This window comes from Erinaceus europaeus, chromosome 17 (genome assembly GCF_950295315.1).
Source record: "Erinaceus europaeus chromosome 17, mEriEur2.1, whole genome shotgun sequence".
Lineage (NCBI taxonomy): Eukaryota > Metazoa > Chordata > Mammalia > Eulipotyphla > Erinaceidae > Erinaceus > Erinaceus europaeus.
Window position 1 is genome coordinate 81,783,129 of NC_080178.1, and position 12,635 is coordinate 81,795,763.

Below are 12,635 nucleotides of genomic sequence, written 5' to 3' on the forward strand. Positions count from 1 at the left end.
GCCCCTAGGGAGGCCTTGCGGTCCTTCACATTTCACAACTGCCTGGGTGCCTATGCAGAGAAGCTGAGGGACACAGCGCCAGCTTCCCAAACAGCTTGGGCCTAACACTCTCCACAGTAACCCGACAGCCTTGACTGCCTGGGTAACATGAGTGGCACGTGCCAGACTCTTGCCAGCGCCAGGGCAGAAGGGAGTGTGTTTCTGATCTCTGTAACCTCTCTGCTCCCTCGGCTAGAGCTTGGGAACCTCAAACAGCAGGAAGGAGGAGGGGCGCATTTAGGAAGGTGGGCAGTGTCTTCACGGCACTGTGCAGATAGAGACACGACATTCATCTCAAGCTTACCGAGTTAGGCGTGCTTTACATACGATTATCATTTACCTGTCAACACCACTAGGCCTTGCCAGCTGTGCTTAATAGATGCAGATGTGGGTCAGAGAGAGCAAGTAACTTACCTGGAGGCCGCCAAACACTGGAAGGTGGAATGGCGATTTACACGCAGGTCTGCCAAGTCGTGATGCCACAGAGGAGACTGAGTTCTCTGTCTAGGAGGGTGATGCGTGCTGCTCTCTTCTCAGGTAAAAGCTACCGGAAGAGGCGCAGTCTGTACCACTGGAGGCTGTGCTGTACCCTGCGCACTTCACTGACTTTTGCCTTTCTCCCCCAGTCTCCTGTGCTGGCCCTTTCTCCTTACTTCTTCACATTTCCACAAGTGGTGTCTCCTTTCGGTCTGCAATCACCGTTTTATCTTCACAACCACTCTGTAGACTTTGGCTTTGTCACAGCAACTAAGGTCTCATGTTTGTGCTTTAGCACCAGTAACTTCAGACCCTGCTTTAAATGTCTTCCTTAGAGGCTCAGTTCCTTCCAGAGGAAAGGCAGACGGAAGCGTAGGGTTTACAGAGGAGCAAAAGCTAAAGGCGCAGCTGTTACCAAGGCGAAAGTGAAAATGACAGAATTAGCTCAGAATTCTTGATGTACTTCTAACTGTCACATTAGGATGTATTTTTTTTTGCCTCCAAGGTAAGGTTATTGCTGGGGCTTGGTGCCTGCACGACAAATCCACTGCTCCTGGAGGCCATTTTTCCCATTTTGTTGCCCTTGTTGTTGTTGTTATTGTCATTGCTGTTGGGTAGGACAGAGAGAAATGGAGAGAGGAAGGGAAGACAGAGGGGGAGAGAAAGACAGACACCTGCAGACCTGCTTCACCACCTGTGAAGCGACTCCCCTGCAGGTGGGGAGCTGGGGCTTGAACCAGGATCCTTATGCTGGTCCTTGCACTTTGTGCCACGTGCGCTTAACCCACTGTGCTACCGCCCGACCCCCAGGATATAGTTTTAAGAAAAGTTTAGGGAGTCGGGTGGTAGCGCAGCAGGTTGAGCGTAGGTGGTGCAAAGCGCAAATGGCCGGCGTAAGGATCCCGGTTTGAGCCCCTGGCTCCCCACCTGCAGGGGAGTCGCTTCCCAGGCGGTGAAGCAGGTCTGCAGGTGTCTGTCTTTCTCTCCCCCTCTCTGTCTTCCCCTCCTCTCTCCATTTCTCTCTGTCCTATCCAACAACAACAATGACTACAACAATGAAACAAGTGCAACAAAAGGGAATACATAAATAAATTTTTTTTTTAAAAGATTTAAAAAAAAAGAAAAGTTTAGATAAGGTCTTTTTCTTTTCCTCTCCCTGTCCTGCCTCTGTGTGTGTGTGTGTCTCCAGGGTTATCGCTGGGACTTGGTGCCTGCACTACAACTCCACTGATCCTGGTGGCCAGTTTTTCCATTTTTATTGGATAAGACAGAGAAATTGAAAGGGGGAGGGGATACATAGAGGAAGAGAGAAAGACAGACACCTGCAGAACCTGCTTCACCGCCTGTGAAGTGACTCCCCTGCAGGTGGGGAGCTGGGCTTGAGCCGGGATCTTTGTGCTGGTCCTTGCGGTTCGTACTGTGAGCCTTAACCTGGTGCACCTCTGCCTGACCCCGTCCTTCCTGCTTTTGTGTGCATATGTTTTGTTCCTGCACAGCCCTCCTCCTCCTGGTAGACCCCCTTTCTCTTCTCCTTTTTAAAAGTAAGATAGAGACAGAAAAGATCAATTTAAGATAGAAAGGAGATACAGAAGGTGAGACGCCACAGGGCCTTTTGTGTACAGTGTTCTTCCATGGTGCTGAGGGCTGAAATCAGAGTCCTTGCACATGGAGAAGTGTGTGTTCTGCCAGCTGAGCTCTCTTCTGGCTTTCTGACGCACCCATTCATTCATTTACAAGACTACTACTGTCGTGGGGGAACAATTTCACATTTCCTTAAAGTATGTGCTAATATACTCCACCTACTACCAAACTGCTATTTCCTCCCCATAGAAGATCTCCTTCTTTCTGAAATAGTTTGAAGCACTTTATAATGTGAGTGTGATGCAGTTGGTCTGTAGGTGTGTACAGGTGGCATCAGCCCTAATGGCTCCTGCTACATTCTTCAGTGAAACCCACCTGGGTTCTTATGTCTCCTCTCCAGGCTGCAGATGAGCCCCCAGTATCTGAAGGCCCCAAACCAGCTCTCCCTCTGGATAGGAATGTTGCTGCTACCCTGCCCCAGGCCTCTGGGGAAGAGACTCCTCACAGTGCCCCCTCCCTGGACAGCACCATCCAGCACTCCTCTTCGAATGTGGTGAGAAAGGTACTGACGGAGCCTACTTTCCCTGACCACTGGGGACCCGTGGCCAGCCAAGACCTCAGGGACCTGGCTGAGGATGATTGGGTGGGGGGAGGAGTGCCTCTGCTCCATCCCTGGATGTCACACAGCCCTGACTCATGCCTTCTGTCCTAGTGAGTCAGTGACACAGGTCCTCCGCGCTGCCACTGTGTACTCCCACCTACACATTTAGAATGGGACCAACTGGGCTTCATTTAGGCGAGAGTAGGGAGAGAGAAAGAAAGTCAGTTTGTTGAACACGTACTCTGTGCCTGAAGTTTGTGTAGGGCTTCACAAGTGTTGTGGAGTTAGGCGTGCTTTACATACAATTATCATTTACCTGTCAACACCACTGTTAGCTAGGCCTTGCCAGCTGTGCTTAATAGATGCAGATGTGGGTCAGAGAGAAAAAGTAACTTACCTGGAGGCCGCCAAACACTGGAAGGTGGAATGGCGATTTGCATGCAGGTCTGCCAACTTCACTCTTCTGACAGTTTTAGGAGTGGGCACCCCAGTTCACAGTGAAGGAAACTGAGGCCTTGGCTCTAGGGCTAGTGGGTGGAGGAGCTGAACTTGGCTTGAAGTGAGGTCTATCAGCAGAGCCCAAACCTGAACTGTGTTTCCTTTGGAAGGAAAAATGGAGGGATATTTCATGTGACCCTACAACCCAACATTGCTTGGCCTTCGAGTTTGGGTCAGTGGAGTGTGTCGAGTGAGTGGTTCATGGGAATGTCCTCTAGAGGCCATCGAGCAGCTGGAGACACTGAGATCGCCAAAAGATAAGATAATGGAAGCCTTCTGCTCCCACACCCGCCTGCTTGCTGGAAGGGTATTTGGAGAACAACCCTGAACCTCACAACTTAGCAGCTGTCCTCCTGCCTGTTCCCCTACCCAGTTACCCTGTGGGCTGAAGGATGTGTCGCGACTCAGTTCTCTGCTTTGCGCCGAGCGCTGCCCTGTCCCCTGACCCTGTTCCTCTTACCCACTGCCTCCTGCTCAGCCTGCACTCGATGCTGACAGAGGCCGGCTGCCTTGTCCTTCCCAGTCCTCCACCCTGAAGGATCCCTTTGCAAGTTGCTCTGTTTCCTCCCCTCACCTTGACCCCACCAGCAAAACCAGTGCTCTCTCTGCCTCAGATCAGTCTATCTCAGTGATAAGAGGTTGAAATTGAGAAGAGAGTTTAGGAAACAAAAGGATGACAAAAACGAAATGTTAACTTTGGAAATTCTAGGGGAAGACTGAGGAGGTGCTAATATTTTTGTTTTTGTCTGTGCTTTTCCTACCCTAATCTGCTGAGAATGATTTGGTCTAGAGGGCTTGGAGATGTAAATAAGCAATTTGTGATTCTTATGGGGTAGTATGTGTGCTCTCCACGCAGCCATCTGTCCAGTTATCTGTTCACTCAGCACACACACACACACACACACACACACACACACACACAATCTCTTAGTATGTGTCAGAGATCTTGCTATATGCCAGGCACATATTGGCGAGTAAGATAGTTTTAGATTGGAGTTTATTTCTAGTAGGAGAAACAGATGTCACACAGTAGTAAAGTATTACAAAGTACTGTAATAATCTTTAGAATAATTAGAAGGAGTGCCAACTCTGAGAGAAGGGAGAGGAAACTGCTCACAAACAACTTCTAGGAAAAAGCAATTATAACAGACTAGAAGAAGTTAAGCTAGTGGAAAGGGGAAGGGTCTAAAACAAATAGTCAAAAGGATCTGCAGTCAGGTATATTCCAGAGTCAAAAGGAAACCTGGAGCATTGGGACTCTGTTCAGTTAGTATGAGCGTGAGATGGACTGAGGAATGGGGAGCCAGAGACTGGAGTCGGCAGTTAGTCTCGGGGGAGTGAGTACAGGGCAGCTGCTAAAGTGGACATGATCTGGATTCGATTTTAGACAGATCGCTCCAGTAAGGGAGACCAAGATAGCACAGAGGATCAGTAGGGGATATTCAGTGAAATGAATCATGATGGGATTAAAGATCAGATCACAGAAGTTTCTGGACTTGAAGATGGGAAGTGAGAGAAAGCCCTGCAATTCGATACCCACAGCTGCCTGGGTCCACTATGCTGCTTTGGGGAGGGAGGGATGTTAAGTTCTGGCAAGGAACAGCCTCCACTGGGAGCTCTGATCCCCACCCGACAATGTCACGTTTTGCGTAGTTGATACTCTCCTGTAGGCAGGAGCACTAGATGCCGGCAGTCTAGATGCAGCTTGGCAATTGCAGGAGGATGGAAGCCACGCAGAAAGTGTTGCTGTCTAGTTAGCGAGCTCTGTGTGCTCCAGTCCCACTTAGATGGAAGGAGGGGAGCCGCGTGCAAGCATGGAGTTTGTGCTGCTGTGTGGGTGCTCCTGGGCTCTCTGAGCAGCAAGGAGATGCTGCCCTTCTGCACGGCTGCAGGTTAGCAGAAAGCTTTGTTGAAGACCTTAGGAACTCTGGCATCTCGTTTTGAGCTGGCTGTCCAGCAGTCTTGTTAACTTGGCTCATGTCAAGTTTTAGAGGGCAGGTGACCTGGTATTTTTCAGATATTCTGTAGGATTCTTCATGGCTTACTCCCAGTAAGAGGGCCCTCACTGTTGTTATCCTGGCTCTAAGGGGCCTTCTTGACTTTGAGGACTAATGGTTGTATACAGATATAATGAGACAAAAAGGACTTTGTTTTTGAGGGGATTGGTTGTTTTGAAACTGGGACTGGGCAGGGTGGATGATGTGAAGCCAGAGGACAGCACGCTGTGGGCATCTTATCACTGACTGATCACACTCTGTGTAGCATTCTATACTTTTCCCCATCGGTTTTCACACAGAGAATTCCACTTTATCTTTTTGCTTATCCTAGCAGTTCTCTGAAGAAGCCACTTATTTCCCATTGAAAGATGTGGAAACTGAGACACAGAGAGGTTAAGTGAGCCACCTGAGTTACATACACAGCTGACTGTTGGCAATGTTTATGATCAGGTTAAACCACCTCTCTTTGTGCACTGCAGTGGGAGGAGTAGGACTCCATTTGGCCCCACACCTGCTGAATTTTCCTGTCTTTACAATTTCTGAAGTAACTCAAGGCCTTGCTGAGGAGATATCTTAAGACCTTGCCTAGTTGGTTTTGGTTGTCTTTACTTTGCGAAGATACTTTGGTTTCCACCCGTAACCCAGCCTGTACTGATCTGTAGTGCCAGGAAAATCAGAAGTCTATCTGACAGTCATAGACAGAGGAAGCCGTGGCACCAGGCCCTCTCTGGGACTGACTCATGCTGAGCTACTCATCTCCTCGGTGTGACTGCAAAGAGAACGGCTGTGCACACCGTGCACAGTCAGCACTACGTGAATTCCTGGTGAACCACAGATGTGAGAGCTACAGCACGTTTCCTACGCAGCTGGAGTTCTCGGTCTCAGGAGCAGCTCATCTGCCTTCCCTGCGCCCAGCTGGATGTTTTGAAATGAGCTGGTGTTTGGGACTAACCGTTGCCTAAGTTTCCAACTTGGTTCAGCCTCTCTGAAGACCACAGTTATCATCTCTCTGACAGAACTCCCGTATAGTCCATGTGATACTGGAAGATATTTTAATGGCTCACTCCCTGCTTCTCAACAAGCTTCTGATACAAAGTGCCCATCTACTCCTGAACTCCCTGACTGAGTTGAGATTGTAGACGTCACAGAGAGCCCTGACTCAGCTGCAAGTGGAACCTGTCGTCTGCTCTTAATGTTGTACCAGAGCTCCAATAGCAGTCTTGAGGCCAGCAGGATGCTCATGGCATGAGAGGAGTTGGGATGTATTTTCAGTCTAAGATACCAAAGCAGTAGGCATTACTGTGGGCCGGATTACAGAGAGTGATGCGGAAGAGTAAAGGAATGTGACTCAGATGGGTAGTATTTTTACCATTATCTAAACAGTTTGATGGCTGAATTCTCCTCCTCCTCCTCCTCCTCCTCCTCCTCCTCCTTCTCCTTTCTGGTGGAACTAGGGTCTTACGCATGAATGATTTTCACTGCTTGGGTCACTTTTTCTACTTGGGGGTGGGGAGCAGGAGGGAGAGAGGGGCTTTGTGGAGATGGCTGTAGCACTTTGGAGCGTCCTCCATGGCCACAGCACCTCCTGTATGGTTCTGGTAACAAAGGTGGCGGTTCAGGCACCTTACCTGGGGAACTACCTGCCTGGCTCAATGCCTGGGCTCTTAATTTGATTCCTACACACAGCAAGATTTTTAAAAAAATATTTATTCCCTTTTGTTGCCCTTTTTTATTGTAGTTATTGTTGTTATCAGTGTTGTCGTTGTTGGATAGGACAGAGAGAAATGGAGAGAGGAGGAAAAGACAGAGAGGGGAAAAAGACAGACACCTGCAGACCTGCTTCACCACCTGTGAAGCGACTCCCCTGCAGGTGGGGAGCTGGGGCTCGAACCAGGATCCTTACGCTGGTCCTTGCGCTTTGTGCCACCTACGCTTAACCCACTGTGCCACCGCCCGACTCCCCACAGCAAGGTTTACATCAACCTGCGGAAAAAGAAATTCAAACCCAGAGGTAGGAGATGCCTTACTTAAGCTTACACTCTGCACATTGGAGTAGGAGGAATACCAATCATCCCATCTCCAATCTCCAAATCTAATACCCTAGCTCCGATATTTTTTTCTTAGAGTCTGACCCTGACTCCAGCTTTTGCTCAGAATGGCCTCAGGGTATGGTGAGACATTCTGGAGATGCATCCTGTGTGAGACCATGAGCAGAACTATACAGAGATCTGCTCTGTCCTACTGACAATTGAAGTCAAACTTTTCTCAGGGCTGGCTCCCCGAATCTGGAAATTCCTCTAGGAAGTCTGTCTCCTTAGATCTAGCCTGATTTATTTCACAGACCAAATCCAAGATCTTTGTCTCGTAATCCAAGAAAAAACAAACCCTGGTTCATTGACCTTCAATTCCCTTCCCCTCCTGGGTGTAGACTACCTCAGGTTTCACTCTCCCAAGTCTCTCGAGTTTGGGGTCCTGTGGACTCCATCATTCTGCCTTTCGCTTCAGGCCTGCTATCTTCTACGTGTGCCTTTCTTTCCTCTTCCTTCCGCCTTAGACTCTAGGGTCCTCTTGACTTTTTCTCTCTTCACTGGACTATCAGGGCACTGGGAATTCTTCATCTCTCTCTTCACTACTCATAGAGGTTTCTCATTTGTCTCTGGTCACTGGGCACACAGAGAAAACATACATTCACAGGTATAATTTTAATTCATATAAGACCCTTTCACTGAACTGGAAGAGCACTCTCTGTCAAACTAATAATAACTCCACGATTAAAAGCCATCTTGTGGGGAGTCGGGTGGTAGCACAGTGGGTTAAGCGCACGTGGCGCAAAGCACAAGGACAGGCGTAAGGATCCCAGTTCGAGCCCCCGGCTCCCCACCTACAGGGGAGTCGCTTCACAGGTGGTGAAGCAGGTCTGCAGGTGTCTGTCTTTCTCTCCCCCTCTCTGTCTTCCCCTCCTTTCTTCATTTCTCTCTGTCCTATCCAACAATGACGATATCAATAACAACAACAATAATAACTACAACAATAAAAAACTAGGGCAACAAAAGGGAAAATAAATAAATAAATATAAATTAAAAAAAAAAGCCATCTTGTGAAACTATTTACTGGAAAAGTTGTTTCCTTTGACACCTAATTCAGTTTTTCCAAGATCCACTCCTGTTAAACCAGTCTACTTAACTTGGAGCTCTTAAAGCACTCAAATATTCTGAGCCTGCTTCATAAATCTGTTCATTTTCATGCATGTCTGCATGTATTTCCAAGACGAAACCCCAGGCCATTACTCCTTTCTCCTGCTGCACAGTCATGTGCTGGGCAGCCTTTGACATTCTCACCACTGCTGCACAGTCATGTGCTGGGCAGCCTTTGACATTCTCACCACTGCTGCACAGTCACGTGCTGGGCAGCCTTTGACATTCTCACCACTGCTGCACAGTCACGTGCTGGGCAGCCTTTGACATTCTCACCACTGCTGCACAGTCACGTGCTGGGCAGCCTTTGACATTTCTCACCACTGCTGCACAGTCACGTGCTGGGCAGCCTTTGACATTTCTCACCACTGCTGCACAGTCACGTGCTGGGCAGCCTTTGACATTCTCACCACTGCTGCACAGTCACGTGCTGGGCAGCCTTTGACATTCTCACCACTGCTGCACAGTCACGTGCTGGGCAGCCTTTGACATTCTCACCACTGCTGCACAGTCACGTGCTGGGCAGCCTTTGACATTTCTCACCACTGCTGCACAGTCACGTGCTGGGCAGCCTTTGACATTCTCACCACTGCTGCACAGTCACGTGCTGGGCAGCCTTTGACATTCTCACCACTGCTGCACAGTCACGTGCTGGGCAGCCTTTGACATTCTCACCACTGCTGCACAGTCACGTGCTGGGCAGCCTTTGACATTCTCACCACTGCTGCACAGTCACGTGCTGGGCAGCCTTTGACATTCTCACCACTGCTGCACAGTCACGTGCTGGGCAGCCTTTGACATTCTCACCACTGCTGCACAGTCACATGCTGGGCAGCCTTTGACATTTCTCACCACTGCTGCACAGTCACGTGCTGGGCAGCCTTTGACATTCTCACCACTGCTGCACAGTCACGTGCTGGGCAGCCTTTGACATTTCTCACCACTGCTGCACAGTCACGTGCTGGGCAGCCTTTGACATTTCTCACCACTGGAACAAAACCCTGAAACTAGCAGAGCTTTGGAGCAACAACAAAAATAGCTGTTATGCTATGCATGGAATTCTGTACACGATCATAAGTTCATACTCCTATATCTAATCGGTGTTATTGACCTAGAAAGCCCAGTTGCACGGTTTCCTTTGAAAATTTGTAGTTTTCCTATGACAGCCATGAGAACATTAGAGGCAGGGAGTCTTGGCTTCTGTAATTGCAGCTGAAAACAAAGAAGAAGGAAGAAACATCATCTGGAAAAGTGTTCTGGCATGGAGTCATTCAACAACAGGACACGTTAAACTACATTTTAAGGAGTTGCTCAGCACATCTCTGAAATACAGCCCACCTCAGTAACAGAGGTTCAACAGAGCTTCCCCCCAATACTAATAAATGGCCTCATTAGGTTCTGTCTTCTCTGTTTATTAAGACAGGGTAGTGTAAATGGTTTTAGGATGGTCCCTTTCAAAATAATATTTTAACTCCACTCAATTTTGTTATTTAAAGAAATATGTTTCAAGTATATGGAAAAACAATTTCTGTGGAACACCATCCTATCTGCACCACTTTCATCCCCAGCAACGGCCTGCTGTAAGGATCTGCTTTTCTATTAAACTCAGGGCATGTGCACTAAGTGTCTGTTTATTGATTTTTCAACTACGTCTTACCCGAGCACTTTCTAGTTAATGGCACAAACTCAAGAGCAATCAACAAATTCTTAAGACTAAACTCACTACTAGTCTTGGGCCTCAAAGAGTTTGGGAAATTAGCATAATCACTCTGTGTCTCAATTTCCTTTCCTGTTAAAATGGAACAAAATATTTTCTCTGAATGTCGACAACACTTTGTGATGATCATTCAGTTAATAATGTAATCATGTTCAACTCCAAAAAAGATCTGAGCAGTAAGAGTGAGGAGAGTGAAGACATCAGGTAGTAGGATGTAGGCCAAGCAGTAGACAGCTTTAGATGGGGAAAGACTGAATAGGCAGGTGACCAGTTGAGGAATTTCCACAAGTTTTTCCATAGCTGTACCTGAAAACTTCTTTCTCTATCATCTGATTTAACTTAAATTCCATGTAAGTTAAACAAATAATAATAAATAATCAAGACAGGAGAGTTAAAAAAAAACAGGAGGGGGCTGGGTGGTGGTGCACCTGGTTGAGTGCACATGTTATGATGCCCAAGGACCTGGGTTCAAACCCCCAGTCCCCACCTGCAGGGGGAAAGCTTTGCAGATGGTGAAGCAGAGCTGCAGGTCTCTCTCTCTCTCTCTTTCTGTCTGTCTCTCTCCCTATAACCCTTTTCCTCTGGATTTATGGCTATCTCTATCGAATAAATAAAGATAATATAATAATAATAAAAGACAGGAGAGTTGATATCCTGCAAAGGTGACCCTACCACTAATTTGGAAGGTTTTGTTATTGGGAGTTTAATCTTGTTCCTGTCTTAGGACATCTGGAACCTGACCAGTATTCTTTGGAATGGTCTCAGAAGGATTTTGGAGCTCTTTTTTTTAAAAAAATTTTATTTACAAAAAGGAAACATTGACAAAACCATAGGATAAGCGGAGTACAACTCCACACAATTCCCACCACCAGCTCTTCGTATCCCATCCCCTCCCCTGATAGCTTTCCTATTCTTTATCCCTCTGGGAGCATGGACCCAGGGTCATTGTGGGCTGCAGAAGGTGGAAGGTCTGGCTTCTATAATTGCTTCCCTGCTCAACATGGGTGTTGACAGGTGGATCCATGCTCCAAGCCTGCCTCTCTCTTTCCCTAGTGGGGCAGGGCTCTGGGGAAGCGGAGCTCCAGGACATATTGGTGGGGTCGTCTGTCCAGGGAAGTCTGGTCGGCATCATGGTAGCATCTGGCACCCGAGTAGTGAGGCTGAAGGGTTGACATTCCACGCCTGACGTCTCTGGACACAGTCTAAAAGTGAAGCTTGCTGAGGTGGCAGTCGTGGTGTTGATTAGGTTGGGATCGGAGCTTGGCATCTGGGATCTCACTGGGACCTATCCACGTCACTGGTAGAGGAGGCAGACAACAGGATTCAAATATGAGTGCTGAGTTGAAGATAATAAGAGAGTCTTACTCAGAGGACTAGGTTATCTGATATTACAAAAGGGAATACAAGAATCAGCATCTATCCTTATCTACAAATAAAGACATACAGAGTGTTAGAAAGCTGTGATGGGGCATAATAGGGCAAGGGCTACTGAGGGATGCAGGCCAAGTTGGAGATTTTTATTTATTTATTTATTTAAATCTTTTTACTTATTATTGGATAGAGACAGATTGAGAGGGGGCGGGGAGAGAGGGAAAGAGACAGAGAGACACCTGCAGCCCTTCTTCACCCTTCGTGAAGCTTTTCCCCAAGGGGACCAGTGGCTTGAACCCAGGTCCTTGCACACTGTAATGAGTGCACTTAACCAGGTACGCCACCTCCTGGCCCCCTTGTTTGGGACCTTTTGATTACAGTTTCTTAAGCCGGGGTCCATGCTGAGTTAGCCTAATTTAGCTTGAGCACCCCTCTGCCCTCCCTTCTTCTTCCCTTTCTTAGATCAGGGCATAGACTATAGAGCAAATTGAAGCTGCTTTTATTGACTGAGGAGCAAACAAAAGGCAACCTTTTCTTTAGAGAGATAAGGAATATTTTATACATACGCTTTTAAACTTGAGAAGTAACAATAGAAAATATAAGTTTTACTAAGGCAATTAAACAAGTAATAAAAGAAGAAGGTTAAGAAAAAGAAATAAGAAAGTAAAACAGACAAGAAAACAAAAAACCAAAACCCAAGCGAAAGAGCAGATGCAGGAAGGACGCGTAGACTGAATAACAGAGCATAGGGAGTTAGGGACGGAGTGAGCCCAGAGCAGAGCAGACGGGCCTGAGTCAGGAGTGAGGCTCTGGCACCCGTGACCTTGGCCCTACAGCTACCAGTTCCCGCATCAGATATCACACTCATGCTGACATACTGAAGAAGACTGATAGGATGGGCACTGCCAGAGATCCTAGTCAACCTCGTATAGGAGGTCCTAAGTAGGGGGGTGGTAAGAAGACCATAGATTGGGGGAGGGTGTGCAGGAAGGGGGGCAGGTTGTGGCATCCTCAGGAGAGCACGTGTTACTTGTGCAAGGACCCAGGTCCAAGCCCCTTGTCTTTATCTGCAGGGGGATGCTTCACAGGTGGTGGAGCCGTGCCTCAGGGGTCTCTCCGTCTTTCTGTCCCACCCCTGTCTCACCCTCTGTCACCACCAG

The 12,635-nt window shown here is 47.9% G+C and overlaps 1 protein-coding gene across 2 annotated transcripts in view; it reads left to right on the plus strand.

Annotated features, from left to right (window-relative positions):
* The window catches only part of TRIM66 (tripartite motif containing 66), a 54,189-nt gene that overhangs the window by 30,286 nt on the left and 11,268 nt on the right, over positions 1–12,635 (plus strand). For both annotated transcript variants that reach the window (XM_060177215.1, XM_060177213.1), the window contains exon 10: positions 2,498–2,659. In XM_060177215.1, coding sequence (XP_060033198.1) covers positions 2,498–2,659 — 162 coding nt within the window. The remainder of the gene's footprint in view (positions 1–2,497; positions 2,660–12,635) is intronic.